Source organism: Hylobates moloch, unplaced genomic scaffold (assembly GCF_009828535.3).
Source record: "Hylobates moloch isolate HMO894 unplaced genomic scaffold, HMol_V3 SCAFFOLD_3, whole genome shotgun sequence".
Taxonomy (NCBI): Eukaryota; Metazoa; Chordata; class Mammalia; order Primates; family Hylobatidae; genus Hylobates; species Hylobates moloch.
This window is the reverse complement of record NW_026652278.1, coordinates 67,407,478-67,431,750: the sequence shown is the minus strand read 5'-3', so window position 1 is coordinate 67,431,750 and position 24,273 is coordinate 67,407,478. Positions and strand designations below refer to the sequence as shown.

At 41.0% G+C, this 24,273-nt stretch overlaps 1 protein-coding gene across 6 annotated transcripts in view; it reads left to right on the top strand.

Moving 5' to 3' along the window:
- ASCC1 (activating signal cointegrator 1 complex subunit 1) overlaps window positions 1–24,273 on the top strand; it is a 126,245-nt gene that overhangs the window by 79,230 nt on the left and 22,742 nt on the right. For 5 of the 6 annotated variants that reach the window (XR_004245488.2, XM_032139518.2, XM_032139522.2 and 2 more), the window contains exons 8-9: window positions 9,984–10,108; window positions 13,958–14,043. Coding sequence is in view for 5 of the 6 variants with exons in the window: in XM_032139518.2 (XP_031995409.1) it covers window positions 9,984–10,108; window positions 13,958–14,043 (211 nt within the window). In the remaining variant the exon portion in view is untranslated. Of the gene's footprint in view, window positions 1–9,983; window positions 10,109–13,957; window positions 14,044–14,557; window positions 14,560–21,971; window positions 22,216–24,273 lie in introns of those variants that run through there. The other variant, XM_058436331.1, reaches the window with a different exon arrangement.

Here is a 24,273-nt window from a genome sequence, read left to right as displayed (position 1 = left end):
TGGAAAGTATAAATTAATATAAGCTTTCTAGAGAGCATATTGGCCTTTTACTCCCAGAGTTTCATTTTATATTTTTTAGACTTGCTGATTCTCCCTGTAGGAATTTATCCAATGGAATTAATCAGAAATATGAACAAATATCTATATGAAGATCCTGATTACAGTATTGTATATAACAGTAAATACTGGCAGCAGTCTAAATGGTCATCAAAATCAAATTGATGGAAAATAAACTATAGAACATCTGTAGAATAGAGAATACTGTGGGTTGACTAAACATTATATCTTGGGAAAGTATTCACTGTAGATTATTATGTGTTAAAAAGAGATTACAAAGCAATTTGTATACTTATTTCCCCCCATCTCAAAAGTGGGAAGAGAGAGCAATAGAAGAATAAGTCAGTTAGCCTGGATACATAAACAATTTACCAGTCGTTATTTCTGGATAGCAAGTAATTTTTTTCTTTTAGCTTGTCCGATATATATATATATATATATATATATATATATATATATACATACAAACAATTTGATGTTATACTTGGTTTACTTGGTCAGGTCCACGTTAGTAGTAATTAGTATGTGCTTGTAAATGGTAGAATTGTGGTTTGACCCAGCTCTGTTTGACTGTAAAGCCTGTGCTTATGGGACAGAAAGAGGACATTAAAAATAAGTGGATATAGTCTACTCTTTTGAGATGTTTGGTGAAAAGATGAGAGAGGTATATATGTGTGCATTAAATTACAAATGGTGCAGCCCAGCATCACTATACGTAGTTTGCAATCTTCCTTTCACAGCCAAGCTTCTTTTTACATTGTTTTTGCCTGTAAAAATAAAATCTTACAGATGGATGAAGTGAAAATTAAACAGTTCCCTTTCCTCCTCCTCCGACTCTCGAGTTTTCCTCCCCAGAACAAATACCGAGAGTCATTGTCTATGCATATAATTTTACATAAATTGATCACATTACACATATATTTCTGCAGTTCATTCTTGTGAAATATAACCTACACATTACTTTTATGTTAGTGAATATAGATATTATGAAATACTACTATATCAGTCTGAGCAATAGCTTATGTACCATAGGACTTTGCTTAAAAATCTTTCATCATTTCTCATCATCTTTTGAATTCATAATCCTCAGTCTAGCATTCAAGATCTTCCAGTATGACACCATCTTAATACTTCAGCTTTATCTCCCACCATCTAGTCCCTCCCCTGGGCCCCAGCCTGCTTCATTATTGGTTGTTGATCCTTTGTGTCTCTGTTAATATTGTTTATTGTGACTGAAATTTCCCTTATATTACTCCTCTTTTGTCCAAATGCTATTTCTCTTTCCTCTTGCCATCCTTTCTTCTTTTTCTTAAATAGACTGTAAGATTCCTGGGGGCAGGGAGTATGTGTTATTCAGCTGCCTTTCGTAATGCGTGATATAGATGTTCAAAGAACGTTTGTTATTTATTCATTCAACTGATGTACAAAAATGCATTGAGTGTAGTTAGCTTCTTATCCTAAGCCCATCCTCCTTGTAACCTATACTGGTCCTAACCCCACTATAATCTCTTTGACTTTTAAATTATCCAAAACACTCTGTATTGCTTATGTTATTACCAAAATCTGCTTTATAGTCTCATATAAAAATAATAACAAAAATTTTATCTTAGTAGATTGTAGATCTATTAATAACAAGGACCATCTTTGCTTAGTTTTTATTCTTGCAGTCACTGGGATAATGTCTGTACAGAGTGAGCACTCAGGAAGCATTAATTGGATGGAGCCGAATTAAATTGGGAGGAAAAGCCCAAACAAAAGCCTGAAATTTGTACTTTCTAGGCAGTCACTGATCATTCTGCAGCACAAACTCCTTATTTGTAAAGATGGTCCTGGAATGCTTGAGCTTTGTAGCACTTACAGGCCTTTAAACTAAGAGCTTAGATTTAATGCGTTAATAACTGGCATCTGTTTTCAAATCCAAAGTACTATCTAAGTGATAAAGCTGCTTAAGAATAATTCATTCATTTTTTCATAGCAACCCTATGTTATTTTTAATTTGCTTATTAGGAAGCAAAGGCATAGAGAAGCTTTGTGATTTATTCATAAACAGGAAAGGATCAATGAAGTAAGAATTGAAATAATATACTGTTAGAAATGGCTGGGCGGAGTGGCTCATGCCTGTAATCCCAGCACTTTGGGAGGCCAAGGTGGGCGGATCACAAGGCTGAGGTGGGCGGATCAGGAGATCATCTTGGCTAATACTGAAACCCCGTCTCTACTAAAAAATAAAAAAAATTAGCGGGGAGTGGTGGCAGGCGCCTGTAGTCCCAGCTACTGAGGCAGGAGAATTGCTTGAACCGGGGAGGCAGAGGTTGCGGTGAGCTGAGATCGTGCCACTCCACTCCAGCCTGGGCAACACAGTGAGACTCCATTTCAACAAAATAAAAAAAGTGACATATTGTCAACCTGAAATTTAGTGATTATGTCCAAGTACCCTTAAGCTCTCTTAATAGAATTCCAAAATATTTGCTGTCTATGAATTCATTCGTGAATGCATGTGAAAACTGTTGAGCACTGATTATGTGCCAGTTAGGCATTAGTTTAGGTGCAGAGATAAAACGTGAATGAGACAAAGAGCCAGCCTTCATGGAGTGCACAGTGAATTGAAAACAGAACAAGCTGGACGCGGTGGCTCACACCTGTAATCCCAGCACTTCGGGAGGCCGAGGCGGGCGGATCACCTGAGGTCAGGAGTTCAAGATCAGCCTGGCCAACATGGCGAAACCCCATCTCTGCTAAAAACACAAAAATTAGCCGGGTGTGGTGGCGGGTGTCTGTAATCTCAGCTACTTGGGAAGCGGAGGTTGCAGTGAACCAGGATTGCGCCACTGCACTCCAGCTTAGTTGACAGAGTGACTGTGTCTCAAAAAAAAAAAGAAAAGAAAAGAAAAAGCAGCACAGGCTGCCTGTAGACTTGGATTCTGGTTCCTCTGTCACTGACTGAGCAACCCATCGTCTCTGCATCATTTCCCCCTGTGTAAAAATAGCAGGTTACACTAGAACTTTTTAAAGAATATTAGTCCCTTCAAAGTTTTGAGTCTGTAAATTGTCAGAAATCCTAGTTTTCCAGAAAGACAAAGGTGGAAACTGATTTCTTTCATGTAGTCTCTTTAGTTTACTTACTCCAGTATTTCATGCTTCATGTTTCATGTTCAGTTTTATATAGCTGAACTCCCTGTCTACTTTTTTTAAGAGAAGAAGGAGGGGCCAGATGCGGTGGCTCACGCATGTAATTCCAGCACTCTGGGAGGCCGAGGCGGGTGGATCACGAGGTCATGAGATCAAGACCATCCTGGCTAACATGGTGAAATCCTGTCTCTACTAAAAATACAAAAATTAGCTGGGCATGGTGGCGTGTGCCTGTAGTCCCAGCTATTCGGGAGGCTGAGGCAGGAGAATCACCTGAACCCGGGAGGTGGAGGTTGCAGTGAGCCGAGATTGTGCCACTGCACTCCAGCCTGGGCAATAGAGCAAGACTCCGTCTCAAAAAAAGAAGAAGGGGGAAAGTGAGGAATTATTCTGTTGTGATTTGTAACTGAGGTGCAATTTGTGGTGCATGGTTATATTCAGACCTAAGTTATATTTAAAAATATTATGGTTCAGCCAGGCACGGTGGCTCACGCCTGTAATCCCAACACTTTGGGAGGCCGAGGTGGGTGGATCATTTGAGGTCAGGAGTTTGAGACCAGCCTGGGCAATGTGGCAAAACCCTGTCTCTACTAAAAATACAAAAATTAGCCAGTGGTAGTGGTGCACGCCTGTAATCCCAGCTACTCGGGAGACTGAGGCAGGAGAATTGCTTGAGCCTGGGAGGCAAAGGGTTGCGGTGAGCCAAGATCGTGCCACTGCACTCTAGCCTTGGTGAGAGAGTGAGACCCTGTCTCTGAAAAGAAGAAGAAGAAGAAGGAGGAGGAGGAGGAGGAGGAGGAGGAGGAGGAGGAAGAATAATAATTATGGTTCTTAGATGTTGTTAATCAGAAACTTTTAAAAGCAGTTTATCTGAAAATTTTTTCTGATTATGTAACCTCACCATCTATAGATATACACTTAACACAAAAAGGTTAAGTGTTTATCTGTGCATGGTGAGGTTATGTTTTCCTTTTTATGCTTTTCTGTACTTTTTTCATATGTTCTATAATGAGCTTGTATTATTTTTGTAATTGGGGAAAAAGATTAAGATAACTATATAAGGAAGCACAACATTTCTCTTAACTGGTTTCCATACTTTTAGTTATTTTTGGTTTTTCCTTATGTTTCTTGCTTTTTTTTTTTTGAGATGGGGTCTTGCCCTGTCACCCAGGCTCGAGTGCAACGGTGCGATCTTGGCTCACTGCAACCTCTGCCTCACGTGTTCAAGCTATTCTCCTGCTGCCTCAGCCTCCCAAGTAGCTGAGATTACAGGCATGCACCACCACACCCAGCTAATTTTTTGTATCTTTAGTAGAGATGGGTTTCACCATGTTGGCCAGGCTGGTCTTGAACTTCTGACCTCATGATCCGCATGCCTCGGCCTCTCAAAGTGCTGGAATTACAGCCGTGAGCCACCGTGCTTGACCTGTTTCTTGCTTCTTAAAAACTGTCATTGATGGCCTGGCATGGTGGCTCACACCTGTCGTCCCAGCATTTTGGGAGGCCAAGGAGGGAAGATCGCTGGAGGCCAGGAGTTCAAGACCTGCTTGAGCAATATAGTGATACCCTGTCTCTACAAAAAGTTAAAAAAAAAAATTAACTGGGCATGGTGGTGTATCCAGAATTGGTTCCTTCTGGTGAGTTCTTGGTCTTGCTGACTTCAAGAATGAAGATGCAGACCCTCGTGGTGAGTGTTACAGTTCTTAAAGATGGTGTGTCTGGAGTTTGTTCCTTCAGATGTTCAGATATGTCTGGAGTTTCTTCCTGCCAGTGGGTTCATGGTCTTGCTGACTTCAGGAGTGAAGCTGCAGACCTTCGCAGTGAGTGTTACAGCTCTTAAAGGTGGCACATCCAGAGTTGTTTGTTCCTCCTGGTGGGCTCATGGTCTCGCTGACTTCAGGAATGAAGCCGCAGACTCTCGTGGTGAGTGTTAGAGCTATAGAGGTAGTGCGGACACAAACAGTGAGCAGCAGCAAGATTGATTGTGAAGAGCGAAAGAACAAAGCTTCCACAGCGTGGAAGGGGGACCCAAGTGGGTGGCGGCTGCTGGCTTGGGTGGCCAGCTTTTATTCCCTTATTTGGCCCCACTCACATCCTGCTGATTGGTCCGTTTTACAGAGAGCTGGATTGGTCCATTTTACAGAGTGCTGATTGGTCCATTTTACAGAGTGCTGATTGGCCCATTTTACAGAGTGCCGATTGGTGCGTTTATAATCCTTTAGCTAGACACAGAGCGCTGATTGGTGCATTTTTACAGAGTGCTGATTGGTGCGTTTACAATCCTTTAGGTAGACACAGAGCGCTGATTGGTGCGTTTTCACAGAGTGCTGATTGGTGCGTTTACAATCCTTTAGCTAGACACAGAGCGCTGATTGGTGCATTTTTACAGAGTGCTGATTGGTGAGTTTACAATCCTTTAGCTAGACACAGAGCGCTGATTGGTGCGTTTTTACAGAGTGCTGATTGGTGAGTTTACAGTCCTTTAGCTAGACACAGAGCGCTGATTGGTGCGTTTTTACAGAGTGCTGATTGTTGCATTTACAATCCTCTAGCTAGACAGAAAAGTTCTCCAAGTCCCCACTCAACCCAGGAAGTCCAGCTGGCTTCACCTCTCAGTGGCATTCACTTGTAGTCCCAACAACTTGGGAGGCTGAGGCAGGAGGATAGCTTGACCCCAGGATTTCAAGGCTGCAGTTAGCTGTGATTGTGCTACTGCACTCTAGCCTGGGCAGCAGAGTGAGATCACATCTCTTAAAACAACAACAACAAAAAACAACCCTCGGTTTCCTATGGGCCTACCAAATAAGAGTCCAATCCTGCCTGACCCATGTGGCCTTCACAGCTTGGCTTCAGCCTGCCCTTCCCTTTCTACAGATTTTCTCCAGTCCTTGAATGTGTTGTGTTCTTTGACATTCAATCTCTCATATACTCAGGAGAAACATTCTTTTAGAATCACCTTCACTTCTTCGACTCCCTTATACCAGGGACTCTCACTTCTCACCACTTCCAGTGACACTGTCCCAGCCATCTGGGTGATTGCCACAGCCTCCTAACTGCCTTCCTGCTTCTATCCTGCTTCCACTGCTGTCTGTCCTCCACACAGCAGCCAGATCATGTCAGTCTTCTGCCGAACACCCTCCAAAAGCTCCCACCTCACTCTGTAACTACTGAAGTCCTTCCACGGGCCTGAGAGCTTTGGCTAACCTGGTCACACCTCTCCGACCTCGTCAGTTCTCTCTTCCTAATTTCACTGCAGATACTGGCATCCTTTCTGTTCCTCAGTCCTACTGTGCCTATGCCCGTCTCAGATATGTGTATTTGCTGTTTCCTCTCTCCAGAATGCTTTTCTCTCAGGTCTCTGTCAAATGTTACTTTATTAGGGAGACCGTTCCTGATCACTGTACTTAACATAGTGCACCCACCACCATTCACACTCTACTCCCTCTCTGCTGTTTCATCTCCTTCAAGGCGTGTGGCACCCTGAGGTGTGCATGTGTGTTTGTTCATTCCTCCTACCGGAATGTGAGCTGCACAAGGGTGGGGCTTATTTTGTTCACTGCTGTGTTCCTATCACCTATGAACACACCATCCTTTGAGGTCTTGTTCTGTCCATTTCCCCTATTGCCTGGTTTCCTTTTCTTTCTCTGTTGGATGACTTCTTGTCAGTAAGCATTTTCAACTTTTTGTCCTCATGGAAAACACACACAGCCCTCACTCAACTCTGTATCTTCAGATTCCCCAGGTATTCGTTTCTCTCCTTCCTTTCAAGTTTCTTGACAGAGTTATGTTCACTTCCTGCCTTCCCTCCTCTCTAGCTCCTCCCTTGGTCCTCCGTCACAAGATTTCTACCCCCAGTGTGCCAGCAAAACTGCTCTGATAGAGAACTCTGTGAGAAACAAGGAGGCATATTTTTGCTTTTTTTCTTTTCTCGAGTGTTGTACTGTATGGTTATTCCTTTTTTCCTGCTTGTAATTCTCATTTCAGCCTCTCTGAAGTCTTCCTGTTCTTATTCCTCATCCTTAACAGTTGTTTTGCTGGTTCCCAGGTGGCTGGGACAGTGGCACTGGAAGTGGTGAGAAGTGAGATTCCCTGGTATAAGGGAGTCAAAGAAGTGAAGGTGATTCTAAAAGAATGTTTGTCCTAAGTAATTGAGAGATTCAGTATCAAAGAACACAATACATTCAAGGACTGGAGAAAATCTGTAGAAAGGGAAGGGCAGCAATGAAACAGAAAGGCTGGCTGAAGCCAAGCTGTGAAGGCCACATGGGTCAGGCAGGATTGGACTCTTACTTGGAAGGCCATAGGAAAATGAGGGTTGTTTTTTGTTGTTGTTGTTTTTCTTTTTTTAAGACACGTGATCTCACTCTGCTGCCCAGGCTAGAGTGCAGTGGCACAATCACAGCTCACTGCAGCCTTGAACTCCTGGGGTCAAGCTATCCTCCTGCCTCAGCCTCCCAAGTTGCTGGGACTACAAGTGCATACCACCATGCCCAGCTAATTTTTAAAAATTTTTTTGTAGAGTTAGGTATCGCTATATTGCTCAAGTGAGTCTTGAACTTCTGGCCTCAAGTGATCTTCCCTCTTTGTCCTCCCAAAGTGCTGGGATGACAGGTGTGGGCCACCATGCATGCGCCACTACCACCTGGCTAATTTTTGTATTTTTAGTAGAGATGGGGTTTCGCCATGTTAAGAGCATCTATCCCATGCTTTTAACTACTGTTGCTACACTGGCAACTCCCAAATCTGTCATTTGCCCAGATTTTCTCCTGGGCTCCAGGCCTGTATTTCCATCTCTCTTCCTGGACATGTCCTACTTGCATCCTGTGCCACATGTGCAAAATCCTGCACAGTATTAACCTCCTCCCCAAGATGACACAGCAGAACAATAAGCAGTTGCTTCCCCACAGCCTCCCACCTTGGTTAATGAACAACTTGGTCATTTTAGGAGTCATTCTCAACCACTTCCTCTCCCTTAACACAGGCAGATCCGAATGGGCACCAGCTTCTCTCTCACATAGCTCTTGTGAACCCATTCCCTTGTCTCAGTTCTCACTGCCCCACCACAGTTAAGTCAGGGTGTCCAATCTTTTGGTTTCCCTGGGCCACATTGGAAGAAGAAGGAATTGTCTTGGGCCACACATAAAATACACTAACACTAATGATGGCTGATGAGCTAAAAAAAAAAAAATCACACAAAAAATTCTTACAATGTTTTAAGAAAGTTTACGAATTTCTTTTGGGCTGCATTCAAAGCTGTCCTAGGCCATGGGTTGGACAAGCTTGGTTTAGATCTTCATCATCCCCTCCTCACCCCCTTTATTTTTGAGATGGGATCTTGCTCTGTTGCCCAGGCTGGAGTGCAGTGGTGCAATCATGGCTTAATGCAGGCTTAAACTCCTGGACTCAAGCAGTCCTCTTGCTTCAGCCTCCTGGTAGCTAGGACTGTAGGCACATGCCACGACGGGTGGCTAATTTTTAAAAATGTTTTGTAGAGACACAGTCTCACTATATTGTCTAGGCTGGTATCAGACCCTGGCCCAAGCAATCCTTGCGCCTCAGCCTCCTAAAGTTCTGGGATTACAGGTGTGAGCCACCATGCCTGTCCCCATTTCCCCCTGTATAGTGCAGTCCTTAGGAATAGGGACTCTGAAGCCAGACTGCATACATTCTAATTTTGTTTTTCTTTTTCGTTTTGTTTTGAGATGGAGTCTCACTCTGTCACCCAGGCTGAAGTGCAGTGGCACAGTCTCCGCTCACTGCAGTTTCTACCTCCTGGGTTCAAGCAGTCCTCCTGCTTCAGCCTCCCAGGTAACTGGGATTACAAGCATGTGCCACCATGCCCAGCCAATTTTTGTATTTTTAGTAGAGACGGGATTTCACCATGTTGGCCAGGCTGGTCTCGAACTCCTGACCTCAATTGATCCACCTGCCTCAGCCTCCCAAGGTGCTGGGATCACAGGCATGAGCCACTGCACCCGGCCCCTTCTAATTTTGGATTTGCCACTTAGTTTTGTGACCTTGGTCAAGTTTTGTAACTACTCTGTGCCTTGACTTCTGTATTGGTAAATAGGGATAATAATTGGTTATGAGGATTAAATGATTTAACAGATAAAAAGTGCTTAGAACAGTGCCTGACACATCGTGGTGATGTTGACTGTTGAAGTAGCCACCTAGCTGACTGACCTCTGTAGCTGTTCCTTTTCTAAAGCCCTTCCCACTCTGCTATTGAGTCAGCTTTCAAAAATGGACATCAGACCACATTATTCCCTTTTGAAAGTCTTTCTGTGGTTTCCCTAATCTGACCACTACTTATAGACTTAGCTCATCTCCATTGTCCCTTTTCTCTTACTCTCTGTCATAGCTGTATTGTAAATAATTGACAGTTTTTTGAATATGCTGTGATCTTGCGTGCCTTGGCATCTTTGCACATGCTATTTCTTCTTCTACTTGAAGTGCCCCTCCTTCCCTGGCGTTATTTGCAAATCTTTAATGATAGTTCCAGACTATGTCTAAACCTCCTGTGGAAACCTGGCCCTCTCCAGGTAGAGTTGATCACTCCCTTCACACTCACCATAATATATTGCCATCATTTATTTCTACTATCTGTTAAGCAGACAAACAAGACTGAGCTTTAGCTCCATGATGGTGGGAGATGAGTCCTTCTTCTTCCTCTTGTGATGCAGGGCTTTGTATAGTGATTAGCACAGAGCACAGGCTCCATAAACATTGTTGAATTAGTAATCGCATGTTCAGAAGTTTACTAAGATTTCTGCACTACTTTTCTCCAATTTCTCCAGGCTGCAAGAATTAGTTGATCGAGTGCTGGAACGTTTTCAGGCATCTGGACTAATAGTGAAAGAGTGGAATAGTGTGAAACTGCATGCTACAGTTATGAATACACTATTCAGGAAAGACCCCAATGGTAAGTCCCCCAGAGAACTATAGCACAGTTTGTGATCAGCGGCATTGTGGCATCTCTGAGGTTTACTTAGAATGGGCTATCAAAGAATCTCTGATATATCTTCTTTTTTAGACCTTTTAGCTTATTCTGATGAGCATAGTAGAGGTGGGCAAGAACATATATAGCATGGGACTGTGCCTTCCAGATCTTTTATTTCTGTCACACATAGGATTGCCATATTTAGCAAATAAAAATACAGGATGCTCTGGTAAATTTTATATAAACAGTGAATAAATTTTTGGCATAAGTATGTCGCATGCAATACTTGGTGGCTTTTTTTTTTTTTTTTTAAAGAGAAAAAAGGAAGGTGAGCTAGTAAAAGTAAATGTTAAATCAGTGTTTCTCAACTGGGGGTGATTTTGCCCCCAGATGACATTTGGCATTGTCTGGAGACATTTTTGGTTATCGTAGTTAGGGAGCTGGAGATGGGTTGCTGCTGGCATCTAGTGGGTGCTGTCTAACACTCTACAATGCGTGGGGCGGTCCCCCACAACGAAGAATTATTCTTCCCAAAATGTAGCACAGAGGTTGAGAAACCTTGTGTTAAAATAATTTTTTTCTTCATGGACTCTGAGCCTTTTTATAAAAATGCCTTGTTTTAATCCTTGATTTGGGATAGTTGTTTATTTCAAAAAGAAGTTTTCTTTTCTTCCTGTCCCTATCTCCAAAGTGAAAGCTTCTCTAGTACAGTCAGCATCGGATCAGGAGTCACACATTCAAGCCATATGCAACTCTTCCTTCCAAGACTCGTGGTTCAAAATACACTAGCAGCACCAAGATCACATATTCTGGTTTCATTTCCTTTCCTGGGCCCTGACCTTGGTTTTAGAAAATCTAGTTGGGGGCCAGGCGCGGTGGCTAACGCCTGTAATCCTAGCACTTTGGAAGGCTGAGGCAGGTGGATCACTTGTGTTCAGGAGTTCAAGACCAGCCTGGCCAACATGGTGAAACCCCGTCTCTACTAAAAATACAAGAATTAGCCAGGTGTGGTGGCACATGCCTGTAATCCCAGCTACTTGGAAGGTTGAGGCAAGACAATCGCTTGAACCTGGGAGGCGGAGGTTACAGTGAGCTGAGATCGCACTCTAGCCTGGCAACAGAGCAAGACTCCTTTTCAAAAAAAAAAAAAAAAATCTGTGACGATTGAAGTATTCTGTATCTGTGATGTCCAATATGGTAGCCGCTAGACACATGGGGTTATTGAGCACTTGAAAGGTGGCTAGTGAGACTGTGAAAGTGAACTTTTATTTTTAATTTTAATTAAAGTTTATGGGGCCACATCTGGATAGTGGCCACTGTTTTGGGCGTTGCAGGTATAGACAGTATTTTATTAGACATTTGTTAGCTATCAGTACATTTTCCATTTGTCTTAGTCCTTAAATATTTGTTTAGAGCTCTTAAAACCATATCATGGTCCATCATTAACTAATCCCTTCACACAGAAAGAGTTCAGATATGTAGGAATCTGTATATTCTAAGTTGTGTGGATCCAGGTTTATATTCAGTTAGCACTAGAGCTTTATATAAGAGAGTGTTGTGTGTTCACAGTCTAGTTATCCCTCTATTTGCAGATGTTCAAAATATAATCGCTTTATTGAGATATAATTCACATACTATAAAATTTACTCTCTTGATATATATATATAATTTAGTGGTTTTTAGTCTGGTTAAAGTTGTATAGCCATCACCACAATCAGTTCTAGAACATTTTCATCACCCTAAAATGAAACCCCATACCCATTGGCAGTCACTTTCCATTTCTTCCTACCCCTCTCACTCTGCCCTCCCCCGACCTCCTCCAAGCCCTAGGCACCACTTGCCTACTTTATGTCTCTATAGAGCTGCCTGTTCTGGACATTTCATATAAGCAGAATCATGCAGTATGTGATCTTTTGTGGCTGGCTGCTTTCACTTAGCATAGTATTTTCAAGGCTTATCCATGTTACAACATATCAATACTTCATTCCTTTTTTGTTTTGTTTTCTGTGTGTGTTTTTTTTTTTTTTTTTTGAGACAAGGTCTCTGTTGCCCAGGCTGGAGTGTAGTAGAGTGATCTTGGCTCTCTGCAACCTCCACCTCCCACACTCAAGTGATTCTCCCACCTCAGCCTCCTGAGTAGTTGGGACTACAGGCACATGCCACTACACCCAGCTAATTTTTAAACTTTTTTTTTTTTTCCCCCAAGATGGAGTTTTGCTCTTGTTGCCCAGGCTGGAGTACAGTGGTGCAATCTTGGCTCACTGTAACCTCTGCCTCCCAGGTTCAGGCAATTCTCTTGCCTCAGCCTCCTGAGTAACTGGGATTACAGGCATGCACCACCATGCCCGGCTAATTTTTGCATTTTTAGTAGAGACGAGGTTTCACCGTGTTGGTCAGGCTGGTCTCCAACTCCTGATCTAAGGTGATCCACCTGTCCCGGGCTCCCAAAGTGCTGGGATTACAGGCGTGAGCCACCACACCCGGCTTAAACTTTTTTTTATAGTGACAAGGTCTCACTATATTGCCCAGGTTGGTTTCAAACTCCTGGGATCAAGTGATCCTTCTGCCTCAGCCTCCCAAAGTGTTGGGATTACGGACGTGAGTCACCATGCCTGGCACTTCATTTTTTTATGGCTGAATAATATTCCATTGTATGGATATGCCACATTTTATATATCCATTCATCAATTGGTGGACATTTGTGTTGTTTCCACTTTTTGATATTTATTTGGTATTCATTTATTTGTTGTTCTTTTGCAACTTCACACATTCTCTTTCTCTTAATTTTAGTTGTGAAATATGCATGGGGTTGGGATCTTTGATTAAGAGCATTCTTCTCATTAGAGAAATAGTTCCATAGTTACCCATGTGCAACTCTAACGGGCTAGCTGAAATGTATTATGTTCATGGAGTTTTTAAAACTCTAGATGTATTTCATCAATTCTGGCCTAGTACTCTCCTTACTTATATAAGTAAAATAACGTACTTAAAGGTGGAAATGAGTATTTTTGAAGGTCTGTCAGTGTGTAGGAAATGATTAATATTTCAGAAAATATTCTGAGTTAATTCTTGAGGATGCTTTGAATTTTTTGTACTCTGGACTCTCCTGTATTGAATTTTTACTTGAGAAGGACATGAAATGATGTTACATTTTTTTTCTTTCCTGTTTCCCTCTCCTTTGATATTCTTTTTCTTGCCAACCTTTAAGGACGTCTTTTGAGATATGCAACCCAAATTAACTCAAGAAGCTAGAGCACAGCTTGGTTTAGGCTAAGGTCATAGATTTGCTGCATTCCTGTGTAGAATGTCTGTAAGGATACTTTTGATTGCAACTAAAGGGCTCTTTTTCCTTTGGAGGAAGTCCTTAAATCAACCCAGAGCATGAGTGCCAGCAGTTTTGACTAGCTAATGTGTGAACTCTTATGTATTTTTACATATTTAAAATTATATGCCACTTTTCTTGGATCTATAGAATGTAAGGAACCTTTGAAGATCACTTAGTCCTACCTCTCACTTTGTCAATGAGGAACTAAGGTCCGCAATGGAGACATAATTTGCCTAATAATATAGCTAGTTGCATAGTTAGGAATATATAGTGAGTGCCTGGAGAATGTCAAATGAATAGATGAATGAATAAATGTATATTGAATGAATTGTTGACAGAACTGAGACTAGAAGCCAGGTCTCTTGATTCATAGCCTGACGTTTTTCCTCTGCATTATGCCACTTTCCAGGTAGTACATGAAAATTTTGCTAGTTGTACCTATAGAAATCCAAGAGAAAACAACCAATCAGTCTAAGCTTCTAACATTATCTTTGGAATATTTTCAGCTGAAGGCAGGTACAATCTCTACACAGTGGATGGCAAGTATATCTTCAAGGAAAGAGAATCATTTGATGGCCGAAATATTTTAAAGGTCAGTATGAAGCAGAGTGAATTGGAAATCCTTTGGCACATGTCCTAAATAAGGGAAGAAAACAAGTAGTTCTCCTTTTAACAATAGAGTATATTTTTTCATACTTCTTCATACTTTTTCTCATACTTGTTTTTTTTAATTATCTAAAGGGAAAGAGAGGAAAAGTAGGCGGTCCTCTTAAGGCTTTGACACTTCTAGAGTATTTGAAATTGCTGGTTTGTTTGTTTATTTGTTTATCTGAGACAGTGTCTTGCTCTGTTGCTCAGGCTGGAGTGCAGTGGTACAAACACTGCTCACTGGAGCCTTGACCTCCTGGGCTCAAGTGATCCTGCCATCTCTGTCTCCCAAAGTGCTGGAATTACAGGTGTGAGCCTCTGCACCCTGCCTGAAATTGGTGATATAAGAAACACTTAGGAAAAGAAAAAAAAAAAGAAACCCTTAGGTATTCCAACGACTTGGGATTCATAGAAATAAGTTGATTTCAACCTAAATTTTACTCTGTACTTACCTCTAGAGGTTTGAGCTTGCATTTTTTTGAGTGGAAAATAGTTATTTGTCTTGTTTTAGTAGACTTTTCTCTTTACCCACAAAGTCAATCTCTGTAGTGGCTTTATAATCCATTTTTACTCAGGAACAGCCTATGTCCTAAAAAGTAGATGGTCCATTTTTGACCGTTGAAGCTTTGCCTTTCTGAGTGTTGAATTAATCTATGAAATGTAAGTAAAGGGATTCTTCAGGATTACATTTGTCTTTCTCTAACAGACTACCCTTCTGTAGTATTCATGATTTATGCATTCTCTATCAGGTTAACATACCATTGTTCCTCCGGACAAAGAGAAACATAAGTTGATACTAATGGAGAGGTTTTCAATTCTTTTCACTTGCTCTGTAAGGGTTTAGGTCATTTTCAAGGCTGTGGGTGTTTTGCTGAGGTGGAGGAGGGAGTATATAATAATGTCAGAATAAGCTTTAGCTTTAGAAATGATTTTACTTTTTCTTCCCTATCCCACCCTCCATTCCCTTATCTTGTCGCTTTACAGTTTTTTTGCCAAATGCCTAATGTGACCCCATTGCCTTAATTAATGACATCACTCTTCAGCAGCTGTGACTGCTTACCATGGAGCCCAATAGGGTAGTGCCAGCCATCAACTCAGACAGGCATTCCCGCACCCGCATTGCAGAGCTATGCCAAGTCCTTCCTTTCCTTAATATGTTTTCTTTTTGAGTAGTTTTCTTGTTTTTGAGGTAGCTTTGGGTTTGAGTGGCAGGCTGCTAATGAATTCAGTTGTAGTTAACTTTACTGTTTTTTCCAGGCTACAGCTTCAGTGTGATATGAATCTTTCTCCTCCTTTATCGCCCTTCTTTGGGGATTTTCCAGTATCACAATGAATTTCTTTGCTTTTTGTTGTTGTTAATTTGGTTAAGAAAGAAAATAGACTGAATGGGAAAAGAAATCTTTAGGAATGGCTCAGAGCCAGCTGGGTTTTCATGGAATTAAAACAAGCCTTGTGTGTTGGTACAAGTCAGGTGTGAGGTGCTTTGACATCTGTAAGAGTGGGGTGATGGCAGAGAGCCTGTTGGATGGCCGTATGAGTAGTGTGGAGCTCTTACTTGCTATAGAATTTCTCTCATTCTGGAAAGTAAGTTTTCAATTTAACTGCTTTTTCCTGAAATCTTCTGAACCACCCCAGTGATGACATGAATGTAGCTCCCTCTAGTGTTGACAAGGACTTGCTATATCAGTAATACCCTTATTAATTCAAGCCCAGTCACTTTTAGAGCTGGACCTAGCTAGGTTCTTGGAGACCATTTAGTCCAATTCTCCACTTTAATCTCTGACACGAAATCTACTAAGGTAAAGTAACTTGCCAGAGGTACTGCTAGTTAGTAGCAGAATCTGAATCAGAACAGAAAGACTCAAAACTCACAAATTGAGCATTATTTTCTGCTGCCTCCCGTAAAGATGCCCAGTGTTTAGGTAGAGACCATTAGATATATGAAGTTGGGCATATCTGCCTGATCTGGGATAATGGCCAATTAAAGCTTGTTTTATAAATGGTGGGGCAGTGAGTGTGTCAATTAGTCTAAAACTATAGCTAGTTAATAATTAGATTGTTGTATCGAATATAATGTCAACACTAACAGAAATACTTATTGACTGTATACCATCTGCCAGACTATGTGCCTTAAAGATGAAACAGTCATTATGATACAATCCCTGCCTTCTAGGAGCTTCCAGTCCATGAGGGGTATAGATAGTTAATAGACAATTAGAATATAAAAACCTGAGTTATGGACAAGTGCCTTTGACCACAGATAGTTATGGCGACGTATCCTTTAGTATAGTATTTAATATTTTATTCTTTAATCACTAGTTCCAGAAAAATAATCTTTCACCTATGTTCAATCAAGAGAATTAACTTCTTTTTTAAAATAAAAGTAAATGTGGGCTCCAACAGTTACCTCCCACCCCCAACACAGAGGCAATTAAATATGTTTGTGAAGTAGCCATAGTCCACCCACCTTTTGGCATTACCATGAATGGACACGTCTTTCTCAATTAAAACATGAGAATCCATGGCCCCTGAAGCCCTTAAAATAAAAACAGGATTTAGAAAACCAGTGGACTTCATATATATAGTGTTTGTACGATATGAAATTATTATGTTTAGAAAGAAAAAAATCAATTTCACTAACAAGATAGGAACTGACTTGGAGTAAACAGAAAGGTTAACTGTATTGGTTGTTAAGGAGCCCAGGCATACGTGTGCAGCATATTAACAGCTACATAGGCCAAGGATCAGGAATGCTGGTGATGGGAGGCAGCTTCAGAAAAAAAATCAACTTCATCTACTATTCAAAGAGAAACAAAACAAGAAAGAAAGTCATTGCTCATTGCTGTAAGAATTTAATGAGTAACAGCCAATTGCTATTCTACTCCATGAAGAAAATTGGTTCTTTTGGCTTGGTATAATATGTGTTCTGGGTGCCTTAAGAAGAAAAAAAGAAATCTTTAATGACTATTGCAGATGGAAGCCACATTTTTCTTTTGTACGGCTTTTTTTGAGAGTTGTTGCAGCTGTAATATACTAGTGTCCGGTTATTCCTAGTTAAAATAAGAAAGTCTTTCCCTAAGAAAGACTTTGAATTAAGAATTGACAACTAGAATCATTCTCCTGTGTTATTCAAACCTGAAAAAGAACAAATATATTTGGTTATGGTGGTTTTTTATGGAAAAGTGCCAGATAGCTCCAAAAGGAGGATGCATGAGTGAAGAAGACCTAGACCAAATTAATAGGATGGTGCCCCCTCAGAGAATATCCATTTCTAATCTAAGAGATAGCAAAAAAAAAAAAAAAAAAAAAAAAAAAAAAGAAAAAAAAAAAAAAAAAAAAAAAAAAAAAAAAAAAAAAAAAGATGTTGTTTGTATAGCCATAGGCAGTGATAAATTTATAATTGGAGAAATCATACTGATCTAAAGACACACTGCCTGGAAGTAAATGCTCCCTCACTAGCTAGAAGTAAAATGGTCATTAATTGCCAGCTTCTGGGGAGAGAGGTAATGCCAGTCTGTTTGGGGTCTTAAGCAATAGAATCAGTATTCCAAGATTGGACTCTCAGCAGATTGAACCAGGGGTACAATGTTAACTGTTCAAAAGCATAGCTTCTGACTGCAGAGTGAAGAGGAGGCATTAGAGCCCTAGGTTGTACTCATCAGAGAAGGTGATATGGTACAAATAAAGGCACAGTGATATACTTGGGAAAGAATGGAAAGTACCATAGGTCTAAAGTCAGAGGATAATGTAAAAGTGCCATTTCTTTAGATGCTTAAAAATCCTGGAAAATATAAGCGATGTAAAAGGGAGATGAATTTGTACCTTTTCTATTTTATATATAAGAATCTTTTAATTTAGAGAAAGAAGAGACTGGCAGTATTAAACTAACTGTATTAATTTTAAATACTTTCCCCTGAAAATATGTTTTACATTTCTAGCCACATTGAGACTTTTCTTGAAAGATGTGGATGAGCCACCCAAGTATTTCATTCAGTTTTGGTTTTGTCCCATCTCTGTTCTTTAGAGCCTTTAAAAGGACAATTATAATGAATAAATTTAAATGAGATCTTTATTTAGTTTGCTTTACTTAGAGACATTTTTATGAAGGAAGCTTTTAAAAATACTGTTTATTATTTTTTGCTGAAATATATATATGTATATATTTATATATGTACATGAGACATACATTTACTGCTTAACAAATAGTCATAAAATGAACAATGTGACTACTACCAAGGTCAAAGAGTAGAGCCTGCCTCCCATGCCCCTCCTGGGAGACTCTTTAGTCAGTCTGTCCTAAGGGAACGAAAGCACAATTAACTTCTTAAACACTCTCAGGGGAGAGGCTTGTTTTGAATGAATATTTTGTTTTGAAGTATTAGAAGAATGTTGAAAAGATAAATTCATTTTTTTTTCTAGAGGACAGAGAAGAGAGGTGAGATTTAGAACTATGCGGTCACTTTTTAAAAAATTTAATAAACTTTATTTTTTAGAGCAGTTTCAGGTTCACAGCAAAATTAAGCAGAAAGTACAGTGTTCCCAAATGCCCCCATCCCTGCACACGCACAGCCTCCCCCACTATTGGCATCTGATACCACATCGGTACATCTTTAAAATCGATAGGCCACATTGACACATCATCACCCACGGTCCGCCGTTTACATTAGGATTCACTCCTGATTTTCTCTATTGAGTTCCTCTTTTCAGTTATTTTCATTTCTGCTCTCATTTTTTTTTTTTTTTTGAGACGGAGTCTTGCTCTGTCACCCAGTCTGGAGCACAGTGGCATGATCCCGGCTCACTGCAAGCGCCGCCTCCCGGGTTCATGCCATTCTCCTGCCTCAGCCTCCCCAGCAGCTGGGACTACAGGCGCACGCTGCCACGCCTGGCTAATTTTTTTGTATTTTTAGTAGAGTTGGGGTTTCACCATGTTGGCCAGGATGATCTCGATCTCCTTACCTTGTGATCTGCCCGCCTTGGCCTCCCAAAGTGCTGGGATTACAGGCATTAGCCACCGCGCCCGGCCTCTGCTCTGATTTTTAAATTATTTCTTTTATTCTGCTTAATTTGGATTTAATTTGCTCTTACTTTTCTAGTTTCCGAAGGTAGAAGCTTAGATTATTGATTTAATATCATTTTTCTTTTCTAACATATGCACTAAATACTATAAATTTCCCTCTAAGCACTGCTTTTGATGTATCCTACAAATTTTGATAAGTTGTATCTTCATTTTCATTTAGCTTAAAATATTTTAAATCTCTCTTGAAATTTCTTTTTTAAAAGTTAATTTTAAATTTCTTTAGGTATAGGGCCTCATCGCTCTGTCACCTAGGCTGGAGTGCAGTGGCACAATCATAGCTCATTGCAGCCTCGAACTCATGGACTCAAGTAATCCTTTCACCTGAGCCTCCCAAGTAGCTGAGACTACAGGCATGCACTGTCATGCCTGGCTAATTTTTCTTTTAAATTGTTTTGTAAAGATGGGGTTTCACTATGTTATCCAGGCTGTTCTCTAACTCCTGGGCTCAAGCAATCACCCCACCTCAGCCTCACAAAATGTTGGGATTATAGGAGTGAGCTGCCACACCTAGCTAAGGGTGTGGTAGCTAAGGTCTTTTTGTTGGTTAGAAGTGTGTGTGTGTTTTTTTTGTTTTGTTTTGTTTTGTTTTTGAGACTGAGTCTGGTTCTGTTGTCCAGGCTGGAGTGCAGTGGCATGATTTTGGCTCACTGCAACCTCCGCCCCTGCAGGTTCAAGCAATTCTCATGCCTCAGCCTCCCACGTAGCTGGGATTACAAGCATGTGCCACCACACCCAGCTAATTTTTGTATTTTCAGTAGAGATGGGGTTTCACCATGTTGGCCAGGATGGTCTCGAACTCCTGACCTTGTGATCCGCCCACCTTGGCTTCCCAAAGTGCTGGGATTACAGGCGTGAGCCACTGCACCTGGCTGAAGTGTGTGGTTTAATTTCCACCTATTTTGGGATTTTCCTGCTATCTTTGTTACCACTTTCAAGTTTAATTTCATTGTGGCCTGAGAGCAGACACTGTATGATTCTATTCTTTTAAATTTATTCCAGTGTATTTTATGGCCCAGAATGTGATCTGTCTTACTGTTTCCTGTGAGCCTGAGAAGAACATGTAATCTGCTGTTGTTGGATAAAATATTCTATAGATGTTAATTATATCCAGTCAGTTGGTAGTGCTGTTGAGTTCCACTATATCCTCACTGATTTTATGCCTTCTGGATCTGTCCATTTCTGATATATGGGGGTTAAAGTCTCCAACTATAGTGAGTTCATTGTTTCTTCTTGCTTCTGTCAACTTTTGCCTCATGTATTTTGACAGTTTTTAGGCAGATATGCATTAAGGATTGTTAGGTCTTCTTGGACAGTTGATCTTTTTATCATTATGTATTGCTCCTCTTTATTCAAAATAACTTTCCTTGCTCTGAAGTTTGCTCCATTTGAAATTAATATAGCTACTCAACGTTCTTTCAGTTAGTGTTAGAATGGTATATCTTTCTTCATCCCTTTATTTATTTACTTTTTCTTTTCTTTTTTTTTTTTTAAGAACCCATCTATGCTGGGACATCCCTTTATTTTTAATGTCTGTGTGTCTTTATATTTAAAGTGAGTCTCTTGGCTGGGTACAATGGCTCATGCCTGTAGTCCCAGCACTTTGGGAGGCCCACATGGGAGGATCACTTGAGCCCAGGAGTTCAAGACCAGCATAAGCAACACAGTGGGACCTATCTCTACAAAAAATTTAAAAAATTACCTGGGCATGGTGGTGCACTCCTGTAGTCCCAGCTACTTTGGAAGCTGAGGTGGGAGGATCGCTTGTGCCTGGGAGGTTGAGGCTATAGTGAGCTATGATTGCACCATTGCACTCCAGCCTGTGTGACAGAGCGAGACCTGTCTCAAAATAAGTGAATAAATAAAAAGTCGGTCTGTTGTAGACAATATATTGTTTGGGTGCTTTATTATTTTTTTTTAATCTAACACTCTCTGTCTCTTAATTGGTGTATTTAGACCATTGATGTTTAAAGTGATTATTGATTGATATAGTTGGATTAATGTTTATTATATATGTTACTGTTTTGTATTTGTTGCCCTTGTTCTTTGTTTCTATTTTTGCCTCCCACACTTTTTCTGCCTTTTTTTGGTTTATTTGAGCATTATATATAATTTCTTTTTCTCTCTTTTCTTAGCATATCGCTTATACTTGTTTCTCCCTCATTTTTTGAAGGATAATTTCACAGGGTTCAGAATTCTAGGTTGATGGAGTTTCTTTCTCTCAACAGTATTTCACTCCAATCTCTTTTTGATTGCATGGTTTCTGAGGAAAAGTCAAATGTAATTCTTATCTTGGCTTCTATATAGGAAAAGTATTTGTTTTTTCCCTTTGGCTTCTTTCACAATTTTTTCTTTATCTTTGGTTTTCAGAAGTGTGACTATGATATGCCTAGCTACAATTTTTTTTTTTTTTTTTTTGGCCTTTATTCTGCTTGGTACTCTCTGAGCTTCCTAGATCTGTGGTTTGGAATCTGACATTAATTTAGGAAAATTCTCAGTCTTTATTCCTTCAAATATTGTTTCCATTCCTTTTTTTCTTCTCCTTCTGGTATTTGCATTGTGTGTACCTTATATCTTTTGTAGTTGTACCACAGTTCTTGGATATTCTGTTGTGTTTTTTCAGTCTTTGTTCTCTGCTTTTCAGTTTGGGAAGTTTCTATTGTCATATCCTCAAGCTCAGAGATTCTTTCTCAGCCATGTCCAGTCTGCTGATGAGCCCATCAAAGGCATTCTTTATTTTTGTTACAGTATTTTTATTACTTATTTATTTACTTATTTATTTATTTGAGATGGAGTCTCACTCTGTTGCCCAGGCTGGAGTGCAGTGGTGCAATCTCGGCTCACTGCAGCTTCCGCCTCCTGGGTTCAAGCGATTCTCTCACCTCAGCCTCCCGAGTATCTGGGATTACAGGTACCCGCCATCATATCTGGCTAATTTTTGTATTTTTGTAGAGATGGGATTTCACCATGTTGGCCAGGCCAGTCTTAAACTCCTGACCTCAGGTGATCTGCCTGCCTCGGCCTCCAAAAGTGCTGGGATTACAGGCGTGAGCCACTGCACCCAGCCTGTTACAGTGCTTTTAATCACTAGCATTGCTCTTTGATTCTTTCTTAGAATTTCCATCTCTCTGCCTGCATTATCCATCTGTCCTTGCATGTTGTCTCCTTTATCCATTGGAGTCCTTAGCATATTAATCATAGTTGTTCCCGGTCTGATAATTCCAGCGTCCCTGCCATTTCTGACTCTGGTTCTGATGTTTGCCCTGTCTCTTCAAATTGTGTTTTTTTTTTTTTTTTTTTTTTTTTTTGCCTTTTACTATGTCTTGTAGTAATTTTTTGTTGAATCTGGACATGATGTACTGGGTGAAAGGGACATGATGTACTGTGGTGTGATGGTAAGGTTGGAGGGAGGGGAAGTGTTCTGTAATTCTGTGATTAGGTCTCAGTCTTGTGGTGAGCTTGTGCCACTGGACTGTGAATGTCACCTATGCTTCTCATCACCCCCGTTAGGTGGGACAGGATGGTTAGAGGGGCCCCTATGTGGAAGGCTGGAGGGAGCTGAGGTGGGGTTCCTACACATGGAAGGTTAGTGTCCACTAGGGCTGCATATTTCTCTTGCCCACTGTGGATGGCTAGAGGGGGCTGGAGTTGGATATCATCCTTCCCCTAGGTATGTTAAGCTTTCATAAAGCCCCAGCAGGTTAGGCTCTGGTAAAATAGTTTCTCCTGAGGGCAGGCCTTGTTAAGAACAAAGTGATCTGGCATATTTCAGAATGGTTCTTTTATTCCTCCCCCTGCTGGAAGCAGGAGGCCAAGTAGAGCTCCTGGAGGTAAAACTACAAAAACCTTTGGTGAGGTGGTTCCCTGGAGTTTCTAACTCTTAGACTTGTCCACACAGCCTCTAGCAGTTCGTTAATTACAGTTAGGTTACTCCACTCTCTGGAGGTTTCTCCTGTGGGTTTCTGCTCCCTTGTGATTCTCTGTATCCACCTGTGTGTGTCTCCAGTTTTGGAGGCAGCAATTTGTCCCCGACCTCACTTTTCTGACAGTCCTACGAAGAGTTGTCAAGGTTTCAGTTTGTTCAGCTTTTCACTTGTTAGGATGGAGTGGTGACTTCCAAAGTCCTTAATGCTAGACTGGAAACTAGAAGTCTTGTAGCTTTTAAAAAAAGATATTAATGCTTGCAAAGGGAGACTAGCATTTAGAAAGTATATTATTTCTTTCTTTTTCTTTTTTTTTTTTTTGAGACGGTGTTTCATTCAGGTTCAAGCAATTCTCCTGCCTCAGCATCCTGAGTAGCTGGGACTACAGGCGTGCACCACCATGACCGGCTAATTTTGTATTTTTAGTAGAGACGGGGTTTCACCATGTTGGTTAGGCTGGTCTCGAACTCCTGACCTCAGGTAATCCACCCACCTTGGCCTCCCAAAGTGTTGGGATTACAGGCATGAGCCACCATGCCCAGCCACAAAGTATATTATTTCATTTGAGGAAGAAAACATTGTGTCTTTTTATTATCCAATTTTATTATTCAATTAAATATTCAGCCATATTATATACTGTTTTCGAAAATTAATTCTTTTTTTCTTTTTTTTTTTTTTTTTTTGAGACGGAGTCTCGCTCTGTTGCCCAGGCTGGAGTGCAGTGGCGCAATCTCGGCTCACTGCAAGCTCCGCCTCCCGGATTCACGCCATTCTCCTGCCTCAGCCTCTCCGAGTAGCTGGGACTACAGGCGCCCGCCACCACGCCTGGCTAATTTTTTGTATTTTTAGTAGAGACGGGGTTTCACCGTGGTCTCGATCTCCTGACCTCGTGATCCGCCCGCCTCGGCCTCCCAAAGTGCTGGGATTACAAGCATGAGCCACCGATGGTGCATGCCTATAGCCCCAGCTACTTGAGAGGCTAAGGAAGGAGGATAGCTTGAGCCCAGAAGGTCAAGGCTACAGTGAGCTGTGATCATGCCATTGCACTCCAACCTGGGCAACAGAGAGAGAGAGACCCTGTCTCAAAACAAAACAAAATGAAAAAACCCCACAAAACTCTATACCCGACAAACCACTCTGCATCCTCTCCTCCCGTAGCCCTTGGGAACTCTCC